At 36.0% G+C, this 15,225-nt stretch overlaps 1 protein-coding gene across 1 annotated transcript; it reads right to left on the minus strand.

Annotated features, from left to right (window-relative positions):
• Positions 1-392: 392 nt before the first annotated feature.
• LOC125241340 lies at positions 393-13,046 on the minus strand. The gene is made up of 4 exons (XM_048149759.1): positions 12,916-13,046; positions 2,669-2,812; positions 2,159-2,284; positions 393-529 (listed from the first exon to the last, which is right to left on the minus strand). The coding sequence occupies exons 1-4, from the start codon at positions 12,971-12,973 to the stop codon at positions 468-470; spliced, it is 390 nt and encodes a 129-aa protein (XP_048005716.1). The 5' UTR covers positions 12,974-13,046; the 3' UTR covers positions 393-467.
• Between the last annotated feature and the right edge of the window lie 2,179 nt (positions 13,047-15,225).

A 15,225-nucleotide genomic window follows, 5' to 3' on the forward strand; every position in this document is an offset into this window, starting at 1 on the left:
GCTGGGCATTTTCGCGAAAAAAAAGGGTTTGTGTCTTTTATTCAAAACCTTTTTTTTTTTAAAATAGGTAAATTTAATGTTTTTCCTACTGAGAATTACGAGCCCTTTCGATCCTACTAGGTAAAAAAAATCGTCCCAAATTTAATCTTTCCACTTCGTTACCATTTTTCAAATACATAGTACAGCGGTTACAAAGTGGAAAGTATGTGAAATAATAGAAAATTTTTAGACCATTTTTTTTTGTCTTTTGTTTTTTTGTCCTAGATCGATAAGGCTCGTGATTTTGAGTAGGAAAAACATAAAATGTACCTACCTTAGAATTTTTTTTAACGATTTTTCTCGCGAAAATGCCCAGCGGGGAACTAGAGCTATCAAAAATAATAAATAACAAGTACAGTATTCGAAGATCTTTTATATATTTTAAGTACTACACTATACATTTCTGAAGTATAACGTGTTTGCTTGCTTTATATGACGACACATTCGTGGGGGAAGATCTGTCCGTAATGCAAACGAGCAGTGGGGCATGCTGGAACAAAATAGTTTACATTAATAATGATAGCAGAATTTATCTTACCCCTTTATCCGCCATATTCCGATAGTCCTATATAAAGACAAATAATATCCAGCCAATTTCGTCGAGGTCTGATAAATAAGACAAATCTCCGTAACCTCGTATTACCGTCGGCGACGAGCACGGCACGGTGAAAAATTCAAAGCGGTTAAAAGGTTAATAGTCTGTGTACCCCAGACCTGAAGCGTGGGCTAGTGGTAGCACTGTAGGAAATGATAAAAACATTTCGTACCTATTCATGAATAATGAGTGCGAGGCAATCTTCACATTCTATGAGTACGTGTGATTTTATTTAATCTAATTTTTATAACGGCAATAGAAAAGCGTTGTATTGTTTCTCATCGCTTGTCGTGTCATGCCTCATGCGTCACTTTTACGACTTACGACCTTATAACGGGTGCTATTGATCGCGATCCAATAAATTTTATGAACACGCTTTATATTAGATTCACTTTTAATATAGCTGCATGTCGGAAATAACAAATAACTTACGGTATACAGGGGGGCATTTTGACTGGCGGGTAATTTAAACTATTCGAAATATTTCTTATGTTATACACTATTAACTTTGTTACTATTAATTTGTGTCGACTGAACATACGTGATACATGTGACCAGTGTACACTCTATTTAACAAAACATGGAAAACATCGATTAGTTGAAATCATCCGCTGGTCGAAATTGTCCCTCTGTACCGGCTCAATCGGCTGTACTTTAAATAAAAATTCTTTTTAACATTTATGAAGACGCGGGCATCGGCTGATTCGGCTCTGTCAAAAAAGTCTGTCAGTAAATAAGAACAAAGAAAACTATAGGTATCCTTTTCTATAGCACCCTAAAGAAAAGGATGCATATAGTTTTCTTTGTTCTTATTTACTGACAAACTTGGTTGACAGAATATAGTTATCGAATTCAACTTTAATATGGGACAGCAAAAACGATTTTCGATTTCGGGGTTATTTTTATTACAAAGGTCCTAAACACGGAGGTTTTATGTCGCGTTAAGATGCCTGTTCAATTGTTCATGAAGAATTAGTTAAGATTGTGTGGTCATATCGTACGTATGAAGAATGAGAAATTGCCCAAAGCAGTTTTCTACTCAGAGCTCTGTCACTCTCTTGCCGAAAGCGGAAGCAGGGAGGCCAGTACTAGGATGTTCTCAAGCGCTACCTCTCGCTTGCGGTATACCGACTGATAGCTGGGAAAAAATAGCGTTACAGTGTTCTGAATGGCGTTCTAGTGTTCATAAGAAAGTGCACGAATTAGAGCAGCAGCGGTTGGAAAACATGGATGCTAAGCGCCATATCCGAAAGACGTGACCTAAGCCCTCCTTCACGTATACCCGCAACCCGTCTGGACAGCTCCACTGTGCGACGTGTCTTCAAGGCCAAGTTTGGGTTTGCGAGCCACATCAGAACATTTCATTATCCGGACAAGAACTGTTGATGGACTCGCCTTTGTCGGATACGAGAAGGAAGGAGATGATGATTTTTATTAATACATATAATAAATTACAAACAAAATATACTTAAGATCTCGCAAACTGGGAGGACAGGAGGAATCTTAGTCATAAAGTGAACATACGTTTTTCGCAGTAGTTTCCGTAGAAGCCGGTGCCCTCGCACTTGCAGGCGAAGCCCGGCGGCAGCGCGGTCTGCGTGCAGATGCCGCGGCGGCACGGTTGCCGGTTGCACGCGTTCGAACTCCGCTCTGTCACACAAACGGACACCATGTTCAATTAGAGTGGGCGCCCACGGGCGACAAAGTCGCTCGGCGACATTTTTGTCGCTCACATCCAGTCTAGGGGCTAGTACGAAAGTGTGTACACCTGCTTTGTGTGTCCTTAGAAAATTGTACCTTATGTCTTAATAGTTTGCTGTGCGAAAATAGAAGAGTCGTGGAATCGGTGGAATGTACCTCGGAGTCCATAAATATTCTACGACTCTTTCTGCACAGACTCTATAGATACAAGTCGACCTATTGAAAATTCGAGAAAATTGTAGGAGAGCTAGATAAAATATTAGTACTAAGAAAGTTCTTCAGTCTTCAACTGGGTGCTACCGACCTTGTCAGTAAGTAGGTATGGTGTCTTACCATTAAGATCCTTTTTGCATTCGGCCAGCGAGTCGTACGGCAGTTCCCTCTTGCAGCCGATGTAGCACACACACACATTCTGCGGACTGATTGCGCAACCGTGCTTCCTTTGACTCCGCTCACATTGCATGCCATACGCTGAAACTATTCGAGCAAGATTTATTGTGTTGTACCTATCTATTCGACTCAGTAATCACATTGTTAGAAGTAATCATATTTTTACTATATTGTATGTCCTTCACTTCACGGTAAGCATTTCATCCCACCAGTGTTCATAAATATGTGTACATACCCACTCATGGCCACTGAAAGATGTTTTATTATAATTATATTGGGAGATATTTTTAATATTTTTTAAATAATTCTGAATGTCCAAACAATCATACCTACACCGTGTTTCCGGTATCACTCAAAACCTCAGACACCCCAACTGATTTTTATTTTTTTAAACGTATCTAGAATATCAGGCTACGTAATGATTCTCCGACAATTTTTTAGCCAATTATTGATTCGCCGACAACGATTCGCCGAATGCCATTTAGCCGAATAATCAAACTATCGCTGTCACTTTTGGTCGAATAACGTTACGCAGAATCTTGGTTCGCACACAGTTCAGTTCGCTTCTGTGCAAATTATCCGAACTATTATTGGACATTTTTCATTTAGCAATGTAATATTTTCGTCTAGGCCACATTTAGTCGAATAACGTTTCACATTTTATACATCGTTAAAATATTTAATAATCTGACAGTCTTGTTGACTGTAGAAACATAAATAAATAAATATTTTAAAAATTTCTTCCACGGTATCACATTTTAAATTCTCGTAGGTATTTTGTAAAGTACAGCGGTACAATTGCAACTGGGGGCAAATTTAAACTGATCCAATTCTTTTAATGTTTTACACTATTAATTTGAAAGAAATAAAGTGGCCAAACCAGATACATATTATGGGAGGTGTGAAACCTACCGCGATAGTATTTACAAGTGCAAATCGTGTACCGAAACGATGTTAAATATTCAAATAAACATATTACATATAATAAATACTACGGGGACACAAAATCATGGCCCAAACCCACTACGCAAAAAAAAACAGATTTCAAGAATAACTTAAAAACCGAATCTAATTTTTCGAGCAAGCCTCATAAAATCCTGCAAAATCAAAATGTCTTGTAGTTCCTTAGATGTATTAGAAAATTTGCCATCATCATCGTCTTTGAAGCAAATTATATTCTTACTTTCCGAATAAGAGATGTAAAAATAACAATACACCATCATCATCATCATTGGCCTTAACGTCTATTTCACCTTTCCTGATGACTTATTAGACCGATGCGAGACCGAAATAGTCTACCGCAGGACCGCAAGAGAAGTTTTCGGAAATTGGCGCTGAACAATACATAAGTACATAATTTATTAAAATTATTTCTTAGAATCCGAACATGATGATTAATATAAATAAGTAGTTGAAATGAACGTGGGTTACTCTTATAAACGTTCTAACAACTAGATTTTTGACTCCGCAGAACAGTTTGTACGCCAGTTCCTGCCAACTCACCAAAAAAAAACCAAATGATCAGTCGACCTATTGTGTTTCGACCAATTTTTTGTCGACCAATTTTATAATTACTAAATGATTATTCGACGAAAAGTAAATCGGCGTATGAAATTTCTGCTAACCGACTCCGTTTACGAACGAATATTATGCGAAATGAGAATCTTTCAATCGTTATTCGACCAAAAAAGGCGTCGGCGAATCGTTGTCGGCGTACCGAAAATCGGCGTATTTTATTTCGGAATATCAATCGGGCACCAGAATATCATTTTATAATTTGATGATTATTATTTTTTAAAATTGAATATTTGCTTTTCTGTGCAGCTCTACTCGACTTTTAACTCTACACTCAATAAAATAATTGCTAGCTACCATCGTAAACCTTAAAACTGATTAATTGTGTACGTTACTGCAACGACATAAGGTTTACCAATAGACAGCTATGTCACTGTAAAGCACGTTAAACTGTGTCACAGTACCTAAACTTCAAATTGGACAGGTGATGCAGTAAGCAAATTTAAACCTAAAATTCAAAATGACAAGGTTGCAATTAGGTAAGAGTTCAATTTGTTATGACTTATGATAAACGTCAAACTCGTAGCGGAAAAAATAATCGTCCAAGTAACCAGCCAGTATTAATACCCCTAAATACTGAAAAAGGTATACAACCTCTAGCAATATGATATGCACAATGTTGTATTACGAATTTGTAGAATGGGCACGTAAACAATAACTAATTATACAAATTAAAACGAAAAATATTACCCCCATCAAGATATAGCTCAATCGATTCTACTCTTGATTCTGAACAAACGGTTTTCAGGTTTTTAGGTTAAGTGAAACACGGTGTATATTGCGCGGCCCGTCTACTTTCGTTTTAATAGACAGACAAGCTGTGCTATGTAATATTGCACATTTAATTGTGTTATGTAAAGTGGAGTTCATGTACATTAAAATAAAAGTTGTATGTGAATTTATCTGAAATGCCAAGGGCGGATGATAACAACTTGTAAAGATATCAAATAGCCAGTGTTTTTTCTGTTGTAGGTAAATGAACTCTACTGGACTATCAATTCGTTGAATTTTGATACAAGTTTAATCGGAATAGAGTTGAATGTACCTAATACCTAATGAATGTAATGAATAATATATTTTTATTTACTAAACTCAATTAACTTTAAGATATGTCTGTGAATATGCTCTTTATCCCATAGATTTTCATAAATGTTTATATTATTGCTATCCCAGATCAGATCTAGAGTCTGTTCGGTCTCTTCTCTTTCCGAACAGACTTTACCAAGATTTTTTAAAATTAAATTAAAAAAAAGGAAGTGTACAAGTTTCTTATGGGTTGGCAAACGCGCATGTGACACCCCTTGAGTTGCAGGCGTCCATAGGTTACGGTGACCGCTTTCCATCAGGCGGACAGTATAATTGTTTGCCACCGCATAAAAAAAACACAAACAGTCGTAATATACATCATACATATGTATGTAGTACATAGTGAACCTACAGAAACTGAAAGTAATACAAATAGACCTGGATCACCTGGAGGTTCATAACATAAATAATATTTTGAAGTTAACCTAAGCAACAGCGTAGTGGTATAATAAATACAACGTAGGTCAATGCAACACAGAAGTATTACGATTCAAAAAGCAAACAAAAAATTAATCAAAATTAATGGTTAATTTGTCAAAATGACTTTTCCCCTCACTAGCTCGGAAACACATGTTTTGTCCTTTAATACCAGCGGGTAAAAACGCATTTTATCCACTAGTGGGTAAAGTAATTTGACCTTGAATAAAGTCAAATTAACTGCTTTAAAGTTGATAAAAGTAGGTGAATCTAGTAATAAAGATAATTTACCACCTGTACCTCATTTTTTTAGCGCCACCTGTTAAATACTACTTATCATAACTACACTGAAGATGACTACAAATTATTTTTTATCAAAATGTGTGTTGACGTGATATCATAATGTTAAAATAAAGAAGCATGTTATTTGTTCTTATAAAAAAACCGGCCAAGAGCGTGTCGGGCCACGCTCAGTGTAGGGTTCCGTAGTTTTTCGTATATTTCTCAAAAACTACTGAACCTATCAAGTTCAAAACAATTTTCCTAGAAAGTCTTTATAAAGTTCTACTTTTGTGATTTTTTTCATATTTTTTAAACATATGGTTCAAAAGTTAGAGGGGGGGGGACGCACTTTTTTTACCTTTAGGAGCGATTATTTCCGAAAATATTAATATTATCAAAAAACGGTCTTAGTAAACCCTTATTCATTTTTAAATACCTATCCAACAATATATCACATGTTGGGGTTGGAATGAAAAAAAAAATATCAGCCCCCACTTTACATGTAGGGGGGGGTACCCTAATAAAATATTTTTTTCATTTTTTATTTTTGCACTTTGTTGGCGTGATTGATATACATATTGGTACCAAATTTCAGCATTCTAGTGCTAACGGTTACTGAGATTATCCGCGGACGGACGGACGGACGGACGGACGGACGGACGGACGGACAGACAGACAGACAGACAGACAGACAGACAGACAGACAGACAGACAGACAGACATGGCGAAACTATAAGGGTTCCTAGTTGACTACAGAACCCTAAAAAAGATGAAATTAATACAATTTAAATATATGTTATTGAACCATAGAATGCCGTTCGCTAGTTTGCAGGTGGTACAGCGACATCTAACGGAAAATGTGGACATCAAAAAATACTTATACATTTTACGAAAACAAGTCATTGCCCAGTTTGCGGGGGTAACAGTGACATCTAGCGAACGACAGCGAACAACTCTATCGTTGAGTTTCCTAAACATATCCTAAGTACATTGGGTTTCTCAACAATAAATAAATAAATAAAATTTACTTTTTCTTTTGACTGAAAACACCGTGTTGATAACCTCTCTCTCCCTCCCTTTCTTCCCTTGGCTTCTGGCTGGCTTCCTAAACTTTGACGAGCCATAACATAATATTAAAAATGTAGGGGCTAAGTTTTGATTCCCATAGAAAAATTGAATTACGCGCCATTTCCAGTGCCAAGTTTCGATTGATCGTCATAGTTGACAGACGTCAAAAATACAACGTTACCTCTTTAGTTCTCTAACAGATGGCGTTAGTTATACAAAATAGTAAACGATGTTTTCTTACTCCTTAGAGTTCTAACAGATGGCGTTAGTAGTACAACATTGAACACAAAACTGAGATTTGATTTTTTTTTAAATGACAATAAAATAATATTTTTTTACAGATATGAAATCTAGATATGAATATAAATTACTATGTTTAAGCACAACTTCAAAGGCGTGATAGTTTTTTCAAAAAATGTACCACAAGGTTCGGAACTTTGTCGACTATAGGAGGGCTTCGCTACCGCTCGCCCTGATAAGTAGGATACTGAAATCTTCTTTCTTCGTTGAGCCATCACAGCTAACTTTAACTTACAAACGGTCTTAAGCACCTACACTTCTGAAGGCGCTTAAGTCATTTTTGCTAATAAAAAAAACCACAACGTTCTATGAACATTGGTCAAGTGCGAGTCGGTTTTCGACTTTTCCATACAAAGAACTCATGAGCGCCTGAACGACTATGATGGCAAAGTTAACGTTTCGAACTTTCAAGACTTTACGTATATATCTCGGAAACGATAAGAGATAGAGCAAAATGGACTTCAGATTTGGGCTTTCGGTGGCACAAATTCTATGTTTTCGTCAACAGACACCTTTTTTGGACCGATTTGAATAAAATTTTGCTCAGTCAATTTATAAACGGTCTTAAGCGCCTCCTTTTTAGTAGGAACTTAAGTCATTTTGTACAAATGAAAAAAAAATTGAACAAGTTCTAAAAAGAAAAAGACAGAAATGAATTTCTTTATACCTGTCCAACTCGATTACACAATTTTAAGACGTTTAGTAACTACTTGCAGCGGCAGTGAGTGAAATTCGTAATCTGAGTTTTTTCTCTTAAGTCCGACTTACGCTTGACTGTAGATTTCTAATAGGTTTTCCTGTAATCTACATGGAGAGGGCTATCTCGTGTATTTTTTTGAAAATTTTACGCTAAGTAGTTTCGGAGATAAGGGGGGAATGGTCATTTTTTGATTATTTTCTTAAATTACTTCTAAATTACCAAAACAAAAAATATAAAAAAAATATATTTCAGATGCTGATAAAATGCTCTTTCATTTGATATGTAACACAATATAGTTTTAATAACTTTGATTTTTAATTTTCAATTTTACCCCCCAAAAGTGACCCCTGTGATTAAATTTCATTTAATTAAATTACATGTCCGTCTTTGGGCCACAGGTTTACATACGTGTGCCAAATTTCAAGTAAATCGGTCCAGTAGTTTCGGAGAAATCGGCTGTGACAGAGGGACAGACAGACACGCGAGTGATCCTATAAGGGTTCCGTTTTTCCTCTTTGAGGTACGGAACCCTAAAAATAAAAACATTCAAAAATATTTTTGAATGTTTTTATTTTTTGGCCACTTCCAGGCGTCGAAACAGCGCCATCTAGTTTTAAGCCTAATAGGCCCATACATTTCAGGGGTACGTTCTTTTGTATGAGCTTTGTCTGTCCCGGTATTATATCGTCCTTGATCATCCCAAGCATCTCATAACTTTTTTAAGAAAAAAAATAGAAAAAACAATTAATTCGTCAAATACCGGAAATGGGCGTTTTAGTGAAAATTATGTAATGAATAAAAACATAACCATTCTCTAGAAACTTCTATATTGTTCTTATCAGAAGAGGCACGGTTATAACGTCTAGATCAGAGTGAACAACATCACCTTGTTTGTGCAGGGGTTAGCAACATTGACCTGTGTCTAAGATCTGTTACAAGGAATTGTTATCCTCATCTGTGGTTTATTTATTAAGACCTCGATAATAGGCAACGAAGTAAGATAAACATGGAAGCCGCTTTTAAGAATATTACCGTTCAAATTCTTGGCACCGTTTAGCACACATACACAATTACGCCTACATTTACACAAGACAATACGTTTACAGGCCCTGTAATCAAAACTGGTAAACAAAACAATAGTCATCTCTTTTATACTAATGCACACAGATAAGTGCGTTTTCACATTATCCGATACGACATCGGATGTCGGACCGATATCCCATACATTACAGGCGCCATCTTGGATTTTTTCTATTGAAATCCTTCCGACATCCGATATCGGATCGGATAATGTGAAAACGGCCTACGTGTAGCTGAAATGCATATATGTCACTAACTACCAATCAGCGATTTTATTCGGTTAAAAACCTTCTTTCTGTACCTACTGGCAGCTAAGAATTCGCGGTTCATATTTGACTAAAATTTGACACGAAAAGGGATGGCTTTATGTCATACATTAAATAACCAAGCAGAAATAATTTTAATTTTATGCATATTAAAAAATAACTACATAATTAATTTGTTGTTATGAAGTAACAACCTACATATGAAAATAATAATTATGTCGTACACGTATTCCGCTATAATAAGTATTTTTATGGCTAGATAAATTCAATTTATCAGCAGTTCCCGTCAACTTTGTACATAGCCACGTCAGCAAATTTTAATTGATCCTTTTTTGTTACCAACATTTAGTAATATAAGTCGACTTTCGTAAGATATATACAGGTTAATTGTTATAATTAAGAAAATATAGATTCTTGAGAACATTAATGACGAAATAGAACTTAATAAAATCTCAATTAATTAACAAAATCTTGGTAACAAAATAGGAATTAATAAAAACAAATTTAACTTTTTCCCTAATTTTTGTACAAACTTTTCGAGAATTGCTGTTATATCTGTATATCAATGTACAGTCACGTTCAGGTTGTTGTCAGTTGCCATCTATTGTTAACAGGTGTTAAACGTAGGCTTTCATTTTATAAATTTTACCTTTTCAGAGCTGGTCAGGTTTTTCAATCGCCAGATAAATAATATCTGTCAGATAAATGTCAGCTGTAACTGTAATTTATACATATGATGAAAAGGATAGTGATAACTTTATCTGGCAGATTTATCTGGCGACTGAAAAACCGGCCCTTAAATATGTAATTACTTAGATGTCGGCACCGAAAGATAATAACATAGAATACTACTTTCAAACAAAATGCTAGCCGAAAAGTGGTTCCAAGATCATAATACGCCGTATTGACACCGGACCACAGGTCACGTCTATTTCTATTCTACAACCTTCTAAATTAACACGTTTAGGGACGCTTAGAGTGACGTCATCTGTCATAGACCAAAGGAAACAAATGACTACGCGTATGCTATACCATACGTGTCCACGAATGTGTTCAGATTGGCCATTTAAACCACTATGCCGGTGACACAAGGTCTGTGATCAAAATAATCGAACTCCTATGCCACTGACACTTACGTGTGTTTAAACAAGTTTACTGGCCTATGTCGGCTGCACAGCAGGCAGGCAAACATGGTCGCGCGATATTAATAAAATTATACAAAATGAAAGTTTTTAAATATCAATGGCTATTAAAAATATTGCATAACATCATCCCCATACAAAAGTAGCTCGTACAAAATAAATCGAAATAATTATGATCCTCGCCAAATTACACATGAAACTTAATCCCATATTTTTCTCCGTATTTGTTGGAACGACTAGCACATGATATTACAAAACAGTACGGCATATTCTTTTGGTAAACATATATTCTAAATATGCCGTACTACGACTGTTGCGACTGGCCGCCATTAGCGCACTGACAAGCTCCGTGGCACAATTTTGAGGCCCCGCCTACCGTGGCACAATATTCGTGGGGTCATTTTTGAGAGCTCTTTAGACATCTAGGTATATTAACAATCGCTGATAATAGGTATATATGTTAGTTATGCCAGGGGATCGATTTTTGAATTTCGAACGCACAAATTCACCGTTTGAAAGTTTGTGGAAAACGACGTAATGCTATTTTTAAAAAAGGACGGCTAGTAATTTTAAAACTTGACTACTCGTTTTCGATTCTGTTAGTAAAATTTAAATCGCCAGTATTCGAGCTATTATTGAACGAATTTCACGAAATCGAATGGCCGAGATTCAAAAATCGGCCCCCAGGGCCTTCTTAAGGCACTCGAAACTTATTATGTTACCTTTTTCATAAAAATGAATAGTATTTTATGCAACAGGCGTTTCAAGGAGGTGAAAAAAGACGAGTGGCGTGGGTAACAATTTGAGGCGAAGCCGAAAATTGTTATTAAGACGCCACGAGTATTTTTTGACTCAGTTAAACACCGTTGCATACTGTACTTCATGTAAATTGTTCTGTGCAATAAATTGTTTACTACTATCTACTACTACTACTGCTATTACTACTGCCTTTAGCCAGTTGGTGTGCGAAAATTTCCCGTAGGTAGTTTAGATCGAGGGTGAAAATAACTACTTATTTCAAAGTCCGCTGTCAGCACTGCCATTGACTACTGCCGGCGTAATATGCTTCCAATTTTATCACTTATCCACGTGGATAAGACATCTGTCACTCTCACACTGACATATTTGCTGAAACGTGACGGATACTTTATCCACGTGGATAAGTGATAAAATTGGCAGCATGATACGCCGGCTGCTGGACGTTGCTTGTTTGACTTTTCATAAATTACGAGTACCTACTTACATAACAAACTTCGCAATCACATATATAAGAAGTTGCTCTGAGTTCGCAATATATTATAGGTAATTTAATATGCGCATTAGAATAATTTTGAATTTGATTTGAATCGTAGATATGTGATCTTACAGGACAATAATAAGTAGTCATACTAAATTGTTGAATTTGAAAATAAATAAATTATTTTTTACTGATTAATGTAAGTACGTAACGTCTGTTGCATGTCCTGTTATTGGTCCATAATATAATTATTGTATATTGAAGGATACACATAGCTAAGCTATCTATACTTTGCGTAATTGGATGAAAAGTTTAATTGAAAACGTAATCTCTTTCGGGACAGGCAATCAGATCAAATCTTGCCAAGTCAGGAAAACATCGACAGTTAGAGCTCTGTATATAAAAGCTCTAATTTTAAATTGTCGCTTATATTGTACGTTGATAGTAAACAACATAACGAATAATATTTATAAACAAGGTAGGTAGGTAGATAATAAAATCGCGTTGCGTAAAAATATTTGCTAATAAAAAAATAAATACCTAGGACAGTCGCATTAACAGAGCGTCAGGATAGGATAGGTATTTTTGGCCAACTACAACCATCCTTGACGCATTTGACCTGACTAAATTGTAGACTTTTTCATCGATAAATTTAATGATAGGGTGCATTGGGGTAATTTCAAAGCACAGAAATGCTCGGGTAATTTCGAAGAGGGAATCTTGATATGACGGAAATAATGGTGATTTTTTTTTTGTAACTTTCGAAATTAACCCACTTCACCCTACATAAATCTTAAAGGCATAAATATAGATAGATAGGAAAGTCATTAGAACCTCGGGGATCTTTTAGGCTTACTTCAGAAAACTGACTAATAATGAATGTTCGTACATATTTGTTAATCCGATACAATGTTAAGTAAAAACAAATGAACGAATATTTTGAAGTCGAATACCAAAGGGTTGTATACAAAGGGCCACAAGAACGTTAGCGTAGCCAGTGTTATTAATTCAGTTAGTCTAGTGTGCGTGGTACTTACGGCAAAAGCAGGTCAGGAGGATCCCGAAAAGGGCAGCGATGGTCAGGCTCAGGCGCATGTTCGCTGGAGTATACAGGCCGCGACTGCCGCCGCCGGCGATACGCCACTTCCTGCCCAATGTGAACGGCCCCCTATCAGCATATCTAGGGGCCCGCGTAAACTACGACCTCTTTATGTCAGTGCTGCTCTTCTTTTGCTTGTTTTATTTCATTTATACAAATTTTTTTATTTGGTTTGTTTAACTGGCGACAAGTTTCACTAAATACTTACTTGAGACGTAAATATACAAACATACTTACATGAACTCACGCCTGTATTCCCAAAAGGATTGGCAGAGCACATAAAACCGCTCAATCTTGCTACTCTTGGCAATTAAAGGGTTAAGAAAAAACAGAAAAGATTAAGTATGCTATAGGAGCCCAGTAAAACTTAAATGTGAAAAAAAAATTGCGTATAAGCAGAGCGGGCGTTTTAGAAAAATCGATCTCCCTAGGGAGTTATGAAATTTCTAGTACCCTATTTAACTTTTCTTTTATCTTTTTACATATTTGTCATACATATTCGAAGTGTAATGAAGATGAATAAGATTGTGCGTAACTTTGGGACGTCAGAATATTGCAAACTCGAATCTTTAAATTGCTCTGCAAGTCGTCGCGATTTACCTTACTTTAAATTAAAATGTTGCTAATATTCACCCCTAGTTGCACAATTTACTCTAATAGGTTGCCGAGTTACTAACTTAAAGTAATACATGTGTTGGGGATATTACCAGGTTGATGATGAAAACTATTACTTGTACCATCACATTTACTTTATTCACTTATAACAAACATATTAACAACCAATTTACAATAAATAATTCAAGACTTCTTCACTACTACTCGTCTGTACTCGAACTGCCACCGTCACTGCTTGTCCGCCATTTTTATAACATTCCAACATGGCGGAAACCCAGTGACTACTATTAGTCAATTGATATTCTTTAATACTTTCATCATAAATGACAGTAAGATAAATCAAAATAAGGCATTAATAAATAATTACTCTAACAGCTCGGCCATCCTGTTCGAGGCGAGACCCTTCGCCAAAACTTAATGTGAAATAATTCAAAAGAAAGACAATATCAGTTTATACAAGAAAAAGATTATAAAAGTGTAGTATAATATGCATTTGAAATAATTCTTAAACAATAGAAATACAAAACATCACTTCACTTCATACCGATACCTTTACCACATAATTACGATATGTTATAAAATGGATTTTTAAATATTTCCATAAATCTTATCAAGAAATATAGGCCCGTGAAAAATAAATATATGAATAACATTAACTTCGATACAATTAAATTAATTACATCTAATTAAATTCATTACATCCAATTGAATTCATTACATCTAATTAAATTATGATAATTAAATTAATTTCACAAGTTATAAACATATTTAAGTAAACAATGCAACACTTCACTTCACACTTCACTCGCGAAACAAGCAAAAAGAACATATTTACACGGTTTTATGACATCACCACCTCATCACACGATTGAATGAAATTCCCGTGCCGCCACGGGCTTCGGCAACATGATGTACCCGTCCGCTGCAACAGCATCATGGGCCACCCAAGCTCTGTCAGCCTGGATAGTGCTGCCGATGCTGCTCATCACGGACGCCGGACATTGCGCCGCCAGACGCAAGCTCGCATACCATGCCAGCGTATGAGGACCCACGGTGGACGATCGAAACAGAGGTATCTTTACCCTGACCCTCTCACCTGGGCACTCCTGGGTCGGAAGTGAATCTACACCCCGACCCTCTCACCTGGGCACTCCTGGGTGGTAAACGAATACCAGACCCTGGCCCTTTCACCTGGACGCTCCTCGGTCCTTGATCTGAAACTTGCAACACTTTCTTTAGGAACATAATTTCGACTGTCTTCGAAATTATGGTAAAACGATTATGGTTCGGTAATCAATTCAATAAGTCATAATGTATCGATAGTCGTTATGATTAATTAAATTATTGTCATCGCCTATTAATATATCTACTGTTTATATATACTGAGTAATTATATTCAAGATTTTTCAGATGTATATATCATACACATTTACAGAATCTTTAAATACTCAAATGACCTGTCAATAAAATATCGCGCCTAGTTAATATTTACCATTTGTAACGTAAACATATTATATTACGCAACCATTTAAGACTAATCGCAAGTACACGACTACGGTGTAGGTCCTTATTATTATTATTTTTTATCCTGTTATTATTATTATTATTTTAGGTACTAGCTAAGATTGATGCA

The sequence above is a fragment of the Leguminivora glycinivorella genome, chromosome Z, assembly GCF_023078275.1.
Source record: "Leguminivora glycinivorella isolate SPB_JAAS2020 chromosome Z, LegGlyc_1.1, whole genome shotgun sequence".
Lineage (NCBI taxonomy): Eukaryota > Metazoa > Arthropoda > Insecta > Lepidoptera > Tortricidae > Leguminivora > Leguminivora glycinivorella.

Excerpts from the sequence above, each read along its gene's own strand:
- LOC125241340 (XM_048149759.1), bottom strand. The coding sequence starts at position 12,973 with ATGCGCCTGAGCCTGACCATCGCTGCCCTTTTCGGGATCCTCCTGACC. Across the intron at positions 2,813-12,915 it reads CCTCCTGACCTGCTTTTGCC|TTTCAGCGTATGGCATGCAA; the intron begins GTAAGTACCACG and ends TTGCTCGAATAG. Across the intron at positions 530-2,158 it reads CGGAAACTACTGCGAAAAAC|CATGCCCCACTGCTCGTTTG; the intron begins GTATGTTCACTT and ends ATTTTGTTCCAG.